The sequence below is a fragment of the Phyllostomus discolor genome, chromosome 13 (assembly GCF_004126475.2).
Source record: "Phyllostomus discolor isolate MPI-MPIP mPhyDis1 chromosome 13, mPhyDis1.pri.v3, whole genome shotgun sequence".
Taxonomy (NCBI): domain Eukaryota; kingdom Metazoa; phylum Chordata; class Mammalia; order Chiroptera; family Phyllostomidae; genus Phyllostomus; species Phyllostomus discolor.
In genome coordinates, this window is record NC_040915.2 from 41954882 (window position 1) to 41969252 (window position 14371).

The following is a 14371-nucleotide window of genomic DNA, read 5'->3' on the forward strand; positions in this document are numbered from 1 at the left end:
GCGCTGGTTCGGCCCACGGACGCGGGACAGCCTGGTCACTGCAGGTGCTCCCCCGCAGTCTGAGGAACTCGTTACAGGGGAGAATGCGTGTGCTTCCAGGAAAAACAAAAACTACGCTGTGGTTCAAACCAGGTGACCATCACTTCAATTTTATTTTACAATAAATAGAATGAAGGCCCACTTGCAAAACCAAACAAACAGTAACGTTAATATAGACCACTGGCTGCCTGCTGCTAAAAGGTGTTAAATGCTTCTTTGAACAGAAATTTGAGTTTTCAGTTCTTCCTTGACACCCACCCCGCGGGCCTATTTCTCCGCAGTCCCGCCCTCCCGTGCCTGGGGGGCGCCCTTCAGTGGCGGCTTCTGTCCTGAGTAGGACGTGCCCACGTGAAGCCGTGCCTTGTGACTGGAGTGGGCTTCCTGCTTCGTGCCTTTTCTCCTTCACGTTCAAAATAAACATCCCCAAACTAAGGTTAATGTGGGTTACAAGTGGACTTTCTGTCGCATGAAAGTACTTTCAAACGGTTTGAGAGACTCCATCCATAAAGTGCCTCACCCATTTTCTTCAAAAACAAACAAAACTCCTGACTATATGTTTGAGAGGCAAAGAACTTAAAATATAAAATCTTAATTTCTACCTGTGAAATAAATAGGTTAGTAGCAATCTTAGAATTAAGACTCTCGGCCCCCTAATTCCCTCCCCAAGTTTCAACCACGAAGAGAACAGTTAAAAAGTTAAGGCGGGGAACCCCAAAGTCGTCCCGGGGAAGGAGGAGCGCCGCTCGCCGTGGCCCCCCGTGGCCGCGCCGTGGCTACAGGTAGTACAGGCGGTTGGACAGGGACAGGTTCGGCTCTCGGTGGATGCTCTGGCCCACGAGGAAGGCCAGCTTGTGCGCGTACTGGCAGGGCGCGGGCACGCGGATGACACCCTTCGGGGGAGAAGACAGAGCTGCCGTCACTGCGGGGCTGGCTTCTCCGGACCGTGCGTCTCGTGCGAGCGCTCACGCCCTGGGGCCTGTCCTGGAAAGCGACCCCCCGCCGGGAGCGGTGCCGCGCGGAGGGGGAGGCACCACTCACGGGCCAGTTGTAGTAGACGTGACACAGCTTGTACGTCAGCCTCTGGATGTGGTCTGGCTTCAGGCCGCTGTTGTCGTAGATGACGTTGTAGTGCGTGGGGGACACGCTGCCGCTCCTCACCGCCTGGCTCACGATGAAGAAGTCGTACCTGGGTCGCACACACACACACGCCCCGGGGCCGTCAGGGCGCAAGGGAGAGGACCCGGGTCCCACGGCGAGGAGACCGCGGACACTGACGTCAGCCAGGTCCCCAGGACAGGACACGGCCGCCGCAGCCGCCTGTGACCGCGTGTGCGCCGTGCTGAGACCGGCAGCTGCCGGCACCGGGGGCGCGTCACGGGGGCCCTGGGCACCGCACGTGCTTGCTGGGCCCACTGCGGGGGCGGCGGGGGTGGGGCCCGGCTTCAGGCTCCATCGCCCCAAACGCAGAGCTGTGGTTAAGCTTAACCACACACCCGACCCGTCTTCCTCGGTGAGGACCACAGCGAGTCTTCAGGAGGGAGGGTGTGTGGGGGGCTGTCGGTGGGACAGGGACAGGGACGGGGCCGGACGGCACACAGACACCCGGGCTGCGGGTACCAGGGAACGCACGGCACCGGGCCGTGCCCTTCTCGCTGTGTCGCTGACCCGCCCGTGCACACGTGCTGCGCCTGGGCCTGACCGAGGCCACGAGGGACCTGACCGTGCGGTGTGTCACGTCCACGGAGGCGAGAGCAGTGACAAATCAGAACCGGTCTGCCACCGACGACGGGTTCCCGGAACGGCGAGGGTTTCTCGCGGACCCCCGAGAGCACAGCGCCGCAGCGGAGTGGACGCGGCGCTTGGCCCCGACGGCCAGACGGGCCCTGGTGCTGGCTCCAGCCCCGCGTCATGCTGGCAGCGGCAGCAGCCGGGTTTCAGTGGGAAGGAGGGCAGCTTTCCTACTTCCTGATGCAGCTTGGGTTTCCCCGCTGTGCGGGGCCCGTGGCACCCTCAGGTGAGCGCACCTGCGCTGCGGTGACCCCCAGCCCCACACCCGCCCGAGGATAAGGCGGAGTCCAGGTGTGCGGCTCAGGGTGGCAGTTCCGGGCGCCGTCACGGGAGGCGCAGGCCGCACGGTCGGCGGTCAGTGCAGCGACGGCTCGGCCCCTTCCGTTTCTGCAGGGAGAGCGCGCCGCACACCCTGGCCGACGCAGCCTCCCGGTGGCAGGTGCCTCTGAGACAACGTCCCCACATTTCCACACGGGGACGAGGGCCGCTCCCCGCGGAGGGCCCGGACTCTGCAGGCACGCTCCCGGCTCCCAGCCGAGTGCCTCGTGTGCAGAAACGAGAGCCAGCGTCCAGCCCCGGCCCCAGCCCCCCCTCATCTCTGCGTGGGGGACGAGGCTGGGCAGCCGCCTGCCCATGGGGATGGGCACACAGAAGCCTCTGCCGGCTGCTCCCGGCGCCCAGGCAGTGAGCGTGGGCCGTGTGGGCCTCTCAGAGCAAACGGGGAAGGGCAGCAGCGTGGATAAGACGTGCAACATGAGGACGCAACGGCAGCGTGTCAGGGCTGCCGGGACCCGGGGGCCACGCTCAGGGACACGCAGGACCCCGCCTGCGCCTGGCCCCCCGGGCCGGACTCACCACTCCGGGCGGGTGACCTCCACGTCGATGACCGTCCCGGGCAGCGGGTTCTGCAGCCTTCCTCCCGACTGAGCGAAGAACCGGGCGTTCACACGCTTCTTCACCACGATCACCGTCAGCCGGGGGCTGGAAGGTGGCAGGGACGCCCCACTTAGTGTCCGCTCGGGCGCCGGCACGCTCCGTGTGGGAAGGAGGAACACCCCCCCCCGCTTCCCGGGGCTGGGGGGAGGTCGGGGGGTGGGGTGGGGAAGGCCCTGCACCCCCAGCTCGTCTCGGGCCTGAACGGGGCGTGGGCCGCGCTGCCTACTTGTAGCCGCGGCCCACGGACTTGAGGCAGTCCAGGAACTGCGGCACCTCGTAGTTGACCAGCGTCTTCAGCTGCCCGTCGCCCACGCCGTCGCGGTACACGATGATGCGGCTGGGCATGTACTCGTTGCAGGTGTTCCAGGCGCGCAGCGCGGCTGCGGGGGGGGGGGTGCGGGCGCGCTCCGGTGAGGCCGCACGCCAGTGGGCGCCGCCCCCCCCCATCCCCGGCCGGGGCGCAGACTGACCTTGCAGGCACACCTTGAGCCCGTCCACCAGCTCCTGGCCCCGGTCCTGGAACACGCAGCGGGAGAACCAGCTGTGGGGAGAGAGCACAGCGGGTGGCCTGCCGCCGCAGGCCCACCCTCCCCGCTGCTCGGGGCGCGGCCGGGCCCCAGCCTGCTTCGGGGCACCTGCCGACGTCTCCGACTGCTCGGGACTCCCGGCGGCAGGGACCGGCCGGCCAGTCCCCGACACACACTCACCGCACCCCCTTTTCTCAGCCATCAGCCCCGCGACGCCACGGCTGGGGAGAGCGCTAGCTGGCTCGCACGGTGACGCCGCGGGGCCCCCCTGGGGTCACACGGCCGCACCCACCGCGGCCCCCCCCACTGTCGCCTGGGGAGGCCCTCGGGACGGGCAGACGCCCCCCCTCAGACACTTCAGGCCTCCGAACGTGCCCGTGGTGACGCCGACTCGCCCACACGCCCCTCCCCCTGCCCCCCCCACGAGCCTGCTCTCGCTGGTGCCCTCAGTGCTGCCGGGGCACCGACACTGACCTCGGTGCCCCACCACACGCTGCCTGGGCCAGCTGCAGTGGGTGCACTCGGTGTGCCCCCCCCCCCCGAGTGACACAACCTGAGACACGGCTCCACGGACCGAGGGCCCGCGGGGGAGGCGACAGCGATGGGGCAGCTCACGAAGGCGTCTCCCCCCACCCCCTCGGCCCCGACGCCGGGGCTGTCGGCAGGCGGGAAAGGACGGGCTGACATGGCTCCGCCGCCCGGCAGGGCCCGGCGCGCTCACCGGGTCATCCCCTCGTTGATGCTCGCCACGAAGCCGGCGATGGACCTCCGCCCGGCCGTGGTGTCGTGGTAGCAGTCGATGCCGACGATCATCACCAGCTTCAGCTGCAAGGGAAGCGCCGCGCTCAGACACCCGGCGGCGGGGGCTCCGCGGCTCTCCGGCGCGGGGACCGGCCCCGGCGGGGACGGCACTCACGGGCATGTCCACCCTCCACAGCTCCCCGCCCATCTTGCAGTTCATCTGCAGGGCGATCTTCGTGGCGATGGCCATGACCGTCTGCTGCTTGCCCAGGGTGCGCGCCACCACGCACTGGCTGGGGGTGGGGCAGTCCGTGCACAGGTACTTCTTGATGGCGTCGTACTTGTCCTTCCGGTTGCTCGACAGCAGGCAGACCACCTGCGGACAGACGGACGGAGAACGCGGGCACCGGGAGGCAGCTCGGGGGGCCACAGAAGCTGCCCCCCCCGCCCCCGGCCCCGGGACCAGGGGCAGCCACGTGGTTTCCACGCGTCTGGGCCGTGCGGCAGTGAGGCGTCACGTCAGCCCTCGCTGCCTGCTCGCTGCGTTCGGCCGACAAAGGCTGGTGCACGCACACGTGGGGCCCGTGGCTGTGCCCTGCACCGCCTGGGCGCCGGTCCCACAGACTCGATGCCCCCACCGGCCGCTGCGTTTGGGCCTGGGGCGGCCGGAGCACAGGGTGGCTGACGGGCGGACGGGGGGCTTCCTGCCACTCTCCGTTCCCACACACAACCCCTGGAGAGGCCCCTCGGGTCATGGCTTCCGTACTGCAGGGCTCGGGCTGGAGAGCCTGTCACACCACAGGGCGCCCTAGGGAGCCCGTGGCCGGTCAGGAAACCAAACCTGACCTCCGAACACGCCCCCTGGAGCGGGCGGGGACAAGCTGCGCAGGCACTGGCGGTCTCGAGTGCAGCGGGGCGTCCCGACTCCACCAGAGCGCCCGGTCTTCCCTGACGCACCACGCACGCCAAGCGGAGGTGCCGGGAGCCGACAGAGGCGCTGACGCACCCGTGTGGGGACACGCACACACATGCCATGCACCGTGAACCCGACGGTCCCCGCCAACCACACTCAGGAGTGCAGGGAGATCCGCCACCCCCCGCCCCGCCCCGGATCCCAGCTGACGTGCCGGGGCTGGGCACAGTGGCGACTCTCCCGTGTCCCCGGGTCACACACCCGGCTCCCGCCCGGCGGAGCCGTCTCGTGCCCCCTGCGTCCCCGACAGCGGGGCAGGGAGCTGCCTCCAGTGGCAGGGGCACGGCCCACGAGGGCAGGGCTGTGCCGGCCACCCCACAGTCACACTCCGTGTGTGGAGTGTCCAAGGCCGGATGTGCCTGCTGTTCTCCCCAAATGTTCTAGAACAATGGGAACCATCGGGTCCAAACAAATTCAAGGTGGCCTGTCTCCCCCACCCCCTACTGCCGCTGGGAGCCACAGTCACCGACCCTGGGGTGCCGGCTGGAGCCCGCGTGGACTTGGAGGCCGGAGGGAGGTGGCCGGGCTGGGGGCCTGGCTGGGACGTCTGGAGAACGAGCTTGAGCTTCAGGACCTCACGCGCCCCGGTCCAACCAGGCGCTCCAGCAGCCGCCAGGGGCCGCCGGCTACTCACTATCTGGGTGTCCGACGTGACCTTCTGCTGCAGGACCCTCAGGTAGGCCTCCGTCCTGTCGTCCACCTCGATCCTGGACGGGAAACGTGTGACTGAGCACCGAGAGGGGGGCCGACGCGGCGCCCACGGGAAGGTGCCGCCCCGCTGTCCGAGGGACGTGAGGACACGCCGGGGCGGGCAGGCCGCTCCGCTCGGACCCGCACGAAGATCGGCCCCTGAGGCTGTGCACGCTCCCCGTCTGACCCCCGCGCCCTCCCCACCGTGCCCATGGCCCGCGGCAGGGGCGGCCACTCACATTATGGCCTTCTTCATCTGTATGCCCATGGCCGGTGTGACTTTGAACAGGTTCTGGATCAGCGAGTTGGCCGCCTCGTAGTTCCGCCGGGTGTACACCAGCAGCCAGTTGTCCAGCGGCTTCACGCTGATCAGCGGCGCGCCCCTCGTCTCCTTGGACCAGTCAGCAAACTGGGGGTTGTACTCGAACTGGGGGAGAGTCGGAGACACCGTGACGCCCCTGCGTGCCCTGGGAGCGGGCCGGAGAGTTGCACTGACCCCTGGGCGCCTCCTCACACCCGGGCTGCAGGGGCGGACACGAGGCGCCCGGTGGGGAGGAGAGACGCGGAGAGCCCCAGAAGGACCGTGGCAGCTCAGGGCTCTCCACGTTAAGAGCTGCCCCCCAAGCGCGCCCTGGTACCGATGGCCTCCCAGGTGCCCGGCCGCGTCCTCTGACCTCGGCCTCCGCCTGTTCGCCCACAGCCTCCGCGGCTGCTCGGCTGTCGGCAGAGGGCGGGGGCGGTGGGGGCCGCTGCCGCTCTCTCCTGCTGGCCGAGCAGGCCTCTGCCCCCCCCCCCCCCGCCTCCCCCCGCCCCCCGACAGTGGGGGCCGCCTTACGGTTTTCCCGCCTTGGTGGATCTTCTCTGCTTGCAGGATCCTCCCCGAGAAGGACAGCAGGTTGGAGTCGAAGCTCAAGCCCCAGTCTCGGAGCTCCCTCTGCACGTTGTCATCTCTGCCGACCACGGGGCGCGTCCGTGCGTCAGCAGGCGGGAGCACGCCCCCCGAGGAGTGGGCCCCGGCCACGCCGCCGCAGAAACACGGAGCGCCATCCGTGTCCACGCTCTGCCTCCACGCTCCGCACCCCCCGGCCCTTCGACGGGAAATTCTGGGGCCCGCACCCTCCCCTTGGAGTGAGCCCCCGGCACTGAACAGAGAGCACGGAGCTGCCCGAACCCACTCGGCTGCGTCGCCGCCCTCCCCGACAGAGGACTCGGCAGGGCCGCGGGCGCCAGACGTCCCGCTGCTCCCTCCCTCCCTCCGAGACCCCGCTGCCTGCCGCCCGCCCCCGCGAGCGCAAGGGGGGAGCACGTACTTGTGGATGTAGTCGATGAGCCGCCCCACCTCCCGCTGCCTCTGCTCGGGCGTCAGCCGCGTGTGCACCGCCAGGTCCTTCATCACGGTGAAGTCGTTGCGCATCTTGTCGGTCAGGCCTGCGGGGAAGACGTGCGGAGGCCTCGTCCCAAGGGCCGGGGGCGGCACCTCGGTGTTCCGAGGGCGAGGTGGGGTGGGGGAGGGCCTCAGGGAGACACGGCAGCTTCCAGGGTTCTCCGGGGACAGGAGGGGCTCGGGGAAACGCTGGTGGCTGTGAGGCTGACCGGGGACGCCAGCCCCGCGGCCCCCGCCCCCACCTGTGAGGTAGCAGAGCTCCGGGATGAGCATGGCGGGGCCGGGCAGAGTGCCGCCGGGGCCCCTCCTCCGCTTGGGCTGACTGACCAGCACCGGCTGCTTCAGGTCGGTGATCTCCTGGTTGTATTGCTGTTCGGGGGAAGAGCCTGGTCACCGCGAACGGGGAAGGCCTCCGGGGACGTGTCAGCGGGCAGAGACGGCGGCCACCTGTGTCCAGGGCTGGGCCGAGCGCACACCAGTGCCCAAGCCCAGCCTTCCGCACGCACTGCTGACCCCCGTGTCCAGAGGGCTCCCCGCTCGGTGACTCCGGAGCCGTCACAGGCCGCTCCCCAGCCCGGGCCCGCCTGCCCGCGGCCCTGTCCTGCGCCCAGCGTCCCGCTCGCACCGTGAGCGTTCCGGGCAGCTCTGCCCCCGCCGTGAGAGGCGCACCGGGCCTCCCCGGGGTGCGAGCCTCTTCTCCCCGTCTCGGCCCCTCACCAGCAGACTGTGGGGCCCCTGCCCACCCTGTCCTCCTGTACCAGGACCAGCTCCCGGCCGCCCAGCTCGTCAGTTGAGAGGCCTCGAGTCCCAGCCTGTCCGTGACTTCGATCTGTGCTGTGCGCTCCGCCAGCCCCCGATCTTGCCTCGCCCCAGCAGGGCGCGGGGCGGGGCCTGTGTGCTGCAGGGGGCCGGGACCCGGCCGGCCTGCGCTGCCACGTGAGCGTCTCGTCGTGCTCCGGTCTGTCGGAGTGGGGGGGGGGGGAGGGGGTCTCTCCCCGCCCTTTGACTCGGGCGTTGCTCCCTTCAGCGGGCTCTGGGGCCCAGTCTGGACTTGTCTCCATCAGGCCAGGGTCAGCGGGCGGCCCAGGACTGGGCGGCCCAGCGCCAGGCCCACCTGTGCGGGATGCGCACACGGAGCCGCCAGGGTGCATGTGTAGCGGGAGCCCAGCCGATGCCCAGGGCGCCCAGCCCTGACCGGGCCCCAGGCGGGCTCAAGACCACCGAGGTCAGGACGGGGAACGGTGTGCCGAGCAGTCTCCCTCCCGCGGCGTGCACCCCTAGGTGTCCACCCACCTGCCCCGCACGTGCTCCGGTTCCCGCATAACCGCATGCTCGACTGCCGGAGGAAGCCGGACGGGGCTCTCGGGCCAGCGTGGCAGCGCCGCCCTGCGGGGCCTGCCGTCGCCTGCTCCAGCGGGCGAGCCGCGGGAAGCTCTGCCCCCACATGCCCGCGCCTCCGCTCTGCCCAGGGCCCCGGGGCCGCAGCTCCGTACCTTCCTGTAGTACTCGAGGAAGCTGACCTCGGAGCCGTCCGCCTTCTTGAAGGTGCTGTTGGGGTTCTGGTCCCAGTCGATGTCGTCCACGCGGTACGTCTTGTTGTTGTACCTGTGGGGCGGGGCGCTCGCTGGTGCTTCCTCGCGGGGCACAGGGAGGGGGGGGGACCTCTCACAGACCGTGCTGCTGGACTAAATGGACTGGGGGCGGGGACTGGACGGACTGGGGGCGGGGACTGGACGGACTGGGGGCGGGGACTGGACGGACTGGGGGCGGGGACTGGACGGACTAGAGGTGAGGGCTGGACTGCCAGGAGAAAACCCAGGGAAAACCGAGGGGCCGGTGGAGGTCATGCAGTGCCTGGCCCGCGCACGAGCGGGGCACGCCCCCGAGACCGCCGCCCCCCCTCCCCTCCTCGGCCCCGAGGACCGGCCCGTGCCGAGGACCGGCGGCTCACTTGGTGAGGACGATGAGGCCCACCAGCTCCTTGGACACCTGCTCCTGGAAGCGGCGCTCCTCCGTCTGCTGGTACAGGCTGAGCATGAAGTCCAGCACGGTCTCGCTGCGCAGCACCTTGTGGCTCACGTCCGTGCACAGCATGATGCTGTTCTCGTACTGCAGGATGGAGGTCGTGAAGCCGGGCCAGATCACCAACCTGCGACACACACCGCCGTCCGCTCACGCGGCCGCCCGCTGGCGCCGCGGCCCGGACGCTGGCGCCGAGGGAGCTCGCCCACCGCCGGGGTTTGCGCGGCTTCGGGTGGAGGCCTGTCTCTCTGAGATCCGGCAGCGAACGCTCCCCCCTCCAGCGACTTTACCGGCTGCCCCGTCAGCTAACGTGCCGACTGTGCTCGAGCCTTCCGTGTCCCGGCCCCAGGCTGGAAGAGTCCCCCGTCTGGCGGAAACCCCCCGAACCACTGTAACCGAGCAAAGCTGGGCCGCCGCCTCGGTGCCCGACTCCCGGGCGGCCCTCCCTGGTGGGCGGTGTCCGCCCCCAAGCACGAGTACATGAGCACGGGCTCCGCGTGAGGAGGCGGGGTGCGTCCCCGGGGACACGTGCCCTCCCAGCCCGCGCCTTTAGAACCCAGGGACTCCGGACGTCTCCTCTGCTGTTCACATCCAGGTTCACGTTCACGCCGTGTGACGGGCACCGGCCACAGCCCCAGGAGTCAAGCGGGTCATTTCGAGTTCAAGTGCCACCTTGGAGGTTGGGGATGAGGCCCGGGGCTGGCCCCTCCGCACCCCGCACCCCGCACGCACCTGTGGTTGGGGATGTCGATCGGGTCGCTCGGGTTGTAGTAGTTCCGCCCGATCTGCTGCAGGTTCATGATCTTCAGCAGCCTGGGGGCCGGGGGGGGGGGGGGCGCAGCGGGCAGTGAGTGCGGGCCGGAGCCTGGATTTGGGGAGGGAGGGGTCTGCACCGAGGGCGCACTGCAGGGCCTGCGTCTGCCCCCAGGGCCAACGAGCAGACCCGAGGGGACTGCACCCGCCCTGCCTCTTGAGCGGGTCCCCCCAGCCCGCCCCAGGGCGGGGGGAGGTGGGGCATCGGCAGTGCACGCTGCCAGCTGAGTGGAGGGGTCGTCCTCCAGAAATCACGTGACCAGACGGGGAGCCCCGGGTGAGTCCCACGTTGGCGCCCCACGCCTCGAGGGGTGACGGTGTGACCGCCACTGCAGAGCCGCGCGGGCCCCCACCTCCCGTGCGCTTCCCCTCCCCCCCGCCCCCGCAGGGTGCAGGCGCGGGCACACCTCCGGAAGATGATGTTGTAGAACTGCAGGCAGGTGGGCGACGTGGGCGGGAGCTCGTTCGTGAGTGTGATGGTCACCCGCACGTGCTCCCCGTTGCGCGTCTGACTGAACACCTCAGTCACCTGGGGCCGGGCGGGGTGGGGGGTGAGGGACGAGGAGGGGACTGTCCAGAGAGAACGGAGCTGGCCGTGCCCCGCCTGCTCCGGGGCAGTGGTGGCGAGCACAGGGCGTTTCTGACAACTGGGGGAGGGTGGCCGGGCGGGAGGCATGTGCAGGAAGTGTGCGCAGGCACCGCGTGTTGCTGCGTGGTGGGCACGAGGCCCTGCAGGTGGGCACGAGGGTGACACGCTGGTGACAGTGACACACCCTCTGGGGCCGTCTCAGGTCCCATCAGGCGGGAGCCCCTGGGGTTTCCTCAAGAGCTCCCCCCGGCCGTGGCGCTCCTGCTTGGAAGCAGAGACCCCACCTCCCTCCCCCAGCACGGCCCCGGAAATAACCTTGTGCTGCAGCCGCTTGGGCAGGAACAGGATGGTGCCATCGAAGGCGTGGCACCTGCCGATGAGGTCTTCGTGCTGGAAGAGCAGGGCGGAGCGCAGCCTGCGGGCCTCCATCAGCGGGTTGTAGTCCACGTGGTACTGGTACAGGGCCCACTGCGGGCGCGACGTCAGCCGGAAGTGGTTGGTGCTGAGCCGCACGATGATGCCCGAGGAGCCTGGGGGGGCGGGTCCCGCGCTGAGCCCGGCGCCCTCTCCTCCAGCTCCCGCCTCTGGGGACCGCTGCCCCAGCTGCGTCCGTCCCCAGTGGCACACGCTCAGGAAGAAACCCTCCCAGCCGACCGCGTCCCTGTGTCAGGAGCGCGGAGGGAGCCGCGCAGCCCCCCACCCACCTGTCTTGGACTCCCTCACGTGGTCGATGTGCTGTCTCGTGTTCACCCCGAGGTCGTGGAAGTCTCGGCGGCGGCCCCCCCTCTCAGCTAAGGACAACTCCTGGAATCCGGCGGAAATCTGGAGTTCTTGAAGCAAAGGGAGGCAAACGGCAGCCGGGGTGAGGGGGAGCGTGCGGCGAGGAGCCCGGCCCCGCCCCGACCGCAGCATTGCGGGGGGTGGGGGAGGGGGGGGGGGCTCTGGCGACCCTTCGGCCCCGTGTCGGTGCCACCGACCGACCGCAGAGACGTTCCCTGTGGGCCCAGCTCCTCCCGAACCACCAACCAACCGAGGGTGACAACCCCCGGCAGCGCGGCGACTTTCAAATGACAGTCACTCTGGAGCACTTCACAGGAGCGGCTGGTCGGCCGGTTGAGGCCCCTCTGCAGGCCGAGGGGCTCCGCGCAGAGGCCCTGTGGGCCCCCACCAGCCGCCCTCCGGGGACTCCAAACTCCCCCCGCAGGCTCTGCACCCGTGTCCGGGGCCTCGGCTGACTGCACGGCCGGGCTGGGCCCTGAAGCTGACCTGACAGCAACGGCAGGTCAGAAAGGCTGGGCTTGAGATTTTCCCTGAAAAATTGTGAATTTGCCTTAAAAAAAAATCACTTCTGGATACGGAAACCTGAGCGTAAGCTCCGGACCACAAACAACAATGGAGCCCGCTCCCCTGGCCGCGGGTGGCCACGCTAGTGCTCCACATGGCCCGAGTGGGACTGGCTGTCAGCCTGCACAGACGGCAGACTTCCGAGTGGCTGACACTGGCCCTCGCTGCTGTGGCCCAGTGGGTTGAGTGCTGGCCTGCGAACCAAAGGGTCGCCGGTTCGATCCCCAGGCAGGGCACTTGCCTGGCCTCGGGGCCAGGTCCTCAGTAGGGGGCGCATGGAAGACAACCACACATCGATGTTTCTCTCTCTCTCTTTCTCCTTCCCTACTCCTCTCTCTAAACATAAATTTAAAAAATCTTTAAGCACAGCTGACATGCTGCACAGTCTGTACTAGCCCCCGACGTGTGGGGGCGGCATGGCGGTTCGATGCCTGTGACCCTGGTGTTCCCAGCACCCGCTCGGCACCACACGCAGCTCTTGCCGCCTCACTGACCGTGGTCTCTGTGCCGAACCTTCTGGCCCCTGCTGGCCCCGGGGTCAGTCTGTAGTGTCCAGTGGGTGCCTGTCAGTCCCCTCACCTCTTTCACCCCGTTTACCTGACCTTCAAGGGCTGGGCGTGCCATGAAAACCCACTGTGTGTGGGGACTGCCAGCACCAGCACAGGTGTTGTGGGAGCTGCCACCCGGTGCCACACCGCCCACAAGGGGGGACAACTGTCCCCTCCCTCAGGGACCACGCCGACAGAGGCCAGCGGCACAGGTGACAAAGGAGAGGGACAGGCACGTCACGTCCTGGCGGGATGCAAACGCCAGGACAGGCTCCCCGCCCTCCCCGCCAGCCTGTGCCCCTCGGTGCCCCGTCCTCTCGCCCCTCCGCTCGCTGTCCCCAGCTCCACGGCACCGACGGGGGAGGGGGAGGGCTCTGCACATGCAGCTGAGGAAGGGGCTCTTCCGTCCCGTCACCAGGTGCCCCGCTGTCTTGTGACGCCGGCGGTGCCCGTCACAGGTCAGCGCACACCACTGCCGGTGGCAGACTCGCCCGCACGCCTGCTCACACTCACGGACGTCACTGGTCGCAGCCCAGTACTTGGAGCCCGTGGGGGCCCGTCTCAGGAAGCGGGGCAGGGAGCAGCCCCGTCTCCCGGCCGCCCCTGCGCCTCACACTGACCCCCGGACAGGGGTCTGGTTTCCCTGGTGAGAAAGAGGACGAGCCGAGGCCGAGAAGAAGCCGGCGGCACACACACCGGTAATTCATTCCCGCAACAACGCGGCGACACCGCGCAGCGCTCGGAATCCGAACCGGCGTCGGATTCTGCCGGTGGTCACGGTTTTGACCTCAGTCACACGGGAGTTTTATAAACCAAAGGTCGAGTGCTGACCTGGGTCCAGCTCGTGAGCCCGAAGGGACTAAGAGTGTGTTCTGAAGGGGCTTCAAACACACAGTCAGCACCTGTGCCGTGGGTTTCCCGTTTAGTTCCCCTGTGACAGCCCGGGGCCGTCGAGAACACGCCTTTTCATTTCCAGGGAGAAGAGGCGCCCTCCACCCCACGGCGGGCGCGAGGCCGTGCAGGAGAGGGGCCGTCCTCCTCGACCGTGAGGGGGTGTGAGGGGCCCCTCCTTCGGGGTTCGTGCACTGCTGGCCGCTGCACCCTCACACCGCACACACACCTCCCACTCTCCCTTCACCTGTGACCCCTTCACCTTGTGACCCCTTCACCTTGTGTGACCCCTTCACCTTGTGACTTGGCTGTTGCTCCCACTGGTCCTCTCTGTCGTCCCAGGCCGACGAGCTCCCCCTCGGCCAGCGACTGCGGCGGCCGCGGCGGCCGGTACCCAGGCTGCTGGCCCTGCGGCCCCAGGCAAACAGAGAAGAGGGCGTGTGATGACACAACCCCGTGCGGCCAAGGCGGCCCGAGTCAGTCATCACGTGGTTTGTCATGGGCGCTGCAGGGAGGTCACCGGGGGAAGCCGAGGAGAACAGGGCCTCTGCTGCCCTGCTGATCCCCCCCCTCCCCCCGTGGCCGACAGGCCGGCCCAGTGCCCACGTGGGTGGGGGCGGAGCCACGGGGCAGCCCCGGGGGAGTGGGGTGGGGAGGGTGGCACTCACTGCGGCAGCCCCCACGTGCTGCGCCGTCTCCTGGCCGCGGGCCCTCCCTCGCGCTCGTGCCCTCGCGCGCCCGGTCATCCTTCTTCTTCCTCGGACGGAGACTCAGCGCCCCCGGCCGTCGCAGTGTCACCCGTCTGCGGCTGTGAAATGAGCACGCGGGGCACCGCTTGTTTCTGACGCTCGGCCCCTCCTGCGGACTGAGCGCTGCCCGTGGGTGGCCGACACGCAGCACGTCCCACACGGCAGAGGGCCCGTCAGCGCGGCAGATGGGGGGGGGGGCGGGTTTCTGTCATCTTCCAGGGGCCCGGCTGGGCGTGGGGCAAGGTCCCTGCCCGCCCCCCACCCCGCATGGTCCTTGCACGCCGGCCGCCTCCTCCTGGGCCTCCCCCAGTCCCACCCTGACCTCTTTCCTGCGGGG

General features: G+C 69.1%; 1 protein-coding gene across 1 annotated transcript; it reads right to left on the bottom strand.

The window, feature by feature from the left end:
• Positions 1 to 135: 135 nt before the first annotated feature.
• Positions 136 to 14031, bottom strand: PIWIL1 (piwi like RNA-mediated gene silencing 1). Its single transcript, XM_028503610.1, has 20 exons — positions 13954 to 14031; positions 13582 to 13693; positions 11207 to 11332; positions 10818 to 11032; positions 10321 to 10442; positions 9833 to 9913; positions 9030 to 9227; positions 8572 to 8683; positions 7321 to 7447; positions 7005 to 7122; positions 6530 to 6644; positions 5934 to 6121; positions 5639 to 5711; positions 4207 to 4407; positions 4012 to 4115; positions 3234 to 3304; positions 2990 to 3143; positions 2683 to 2808; positions 1078 to 1225; positions 136 to 929 (listed from the first exon to the last, which is right to left on the bottom strand). Exons 1-20 carry the CDS (start codon positions 14029 to 14031, stop codon positions 813 to 815), a joined length of 2586 nt encoding a protein of 861 aa, XP_028359411.1. The 3' UTR covers positions 136 to 812.
• Positions 14032 to 14371: the final 340 nt, after the last annotated feature.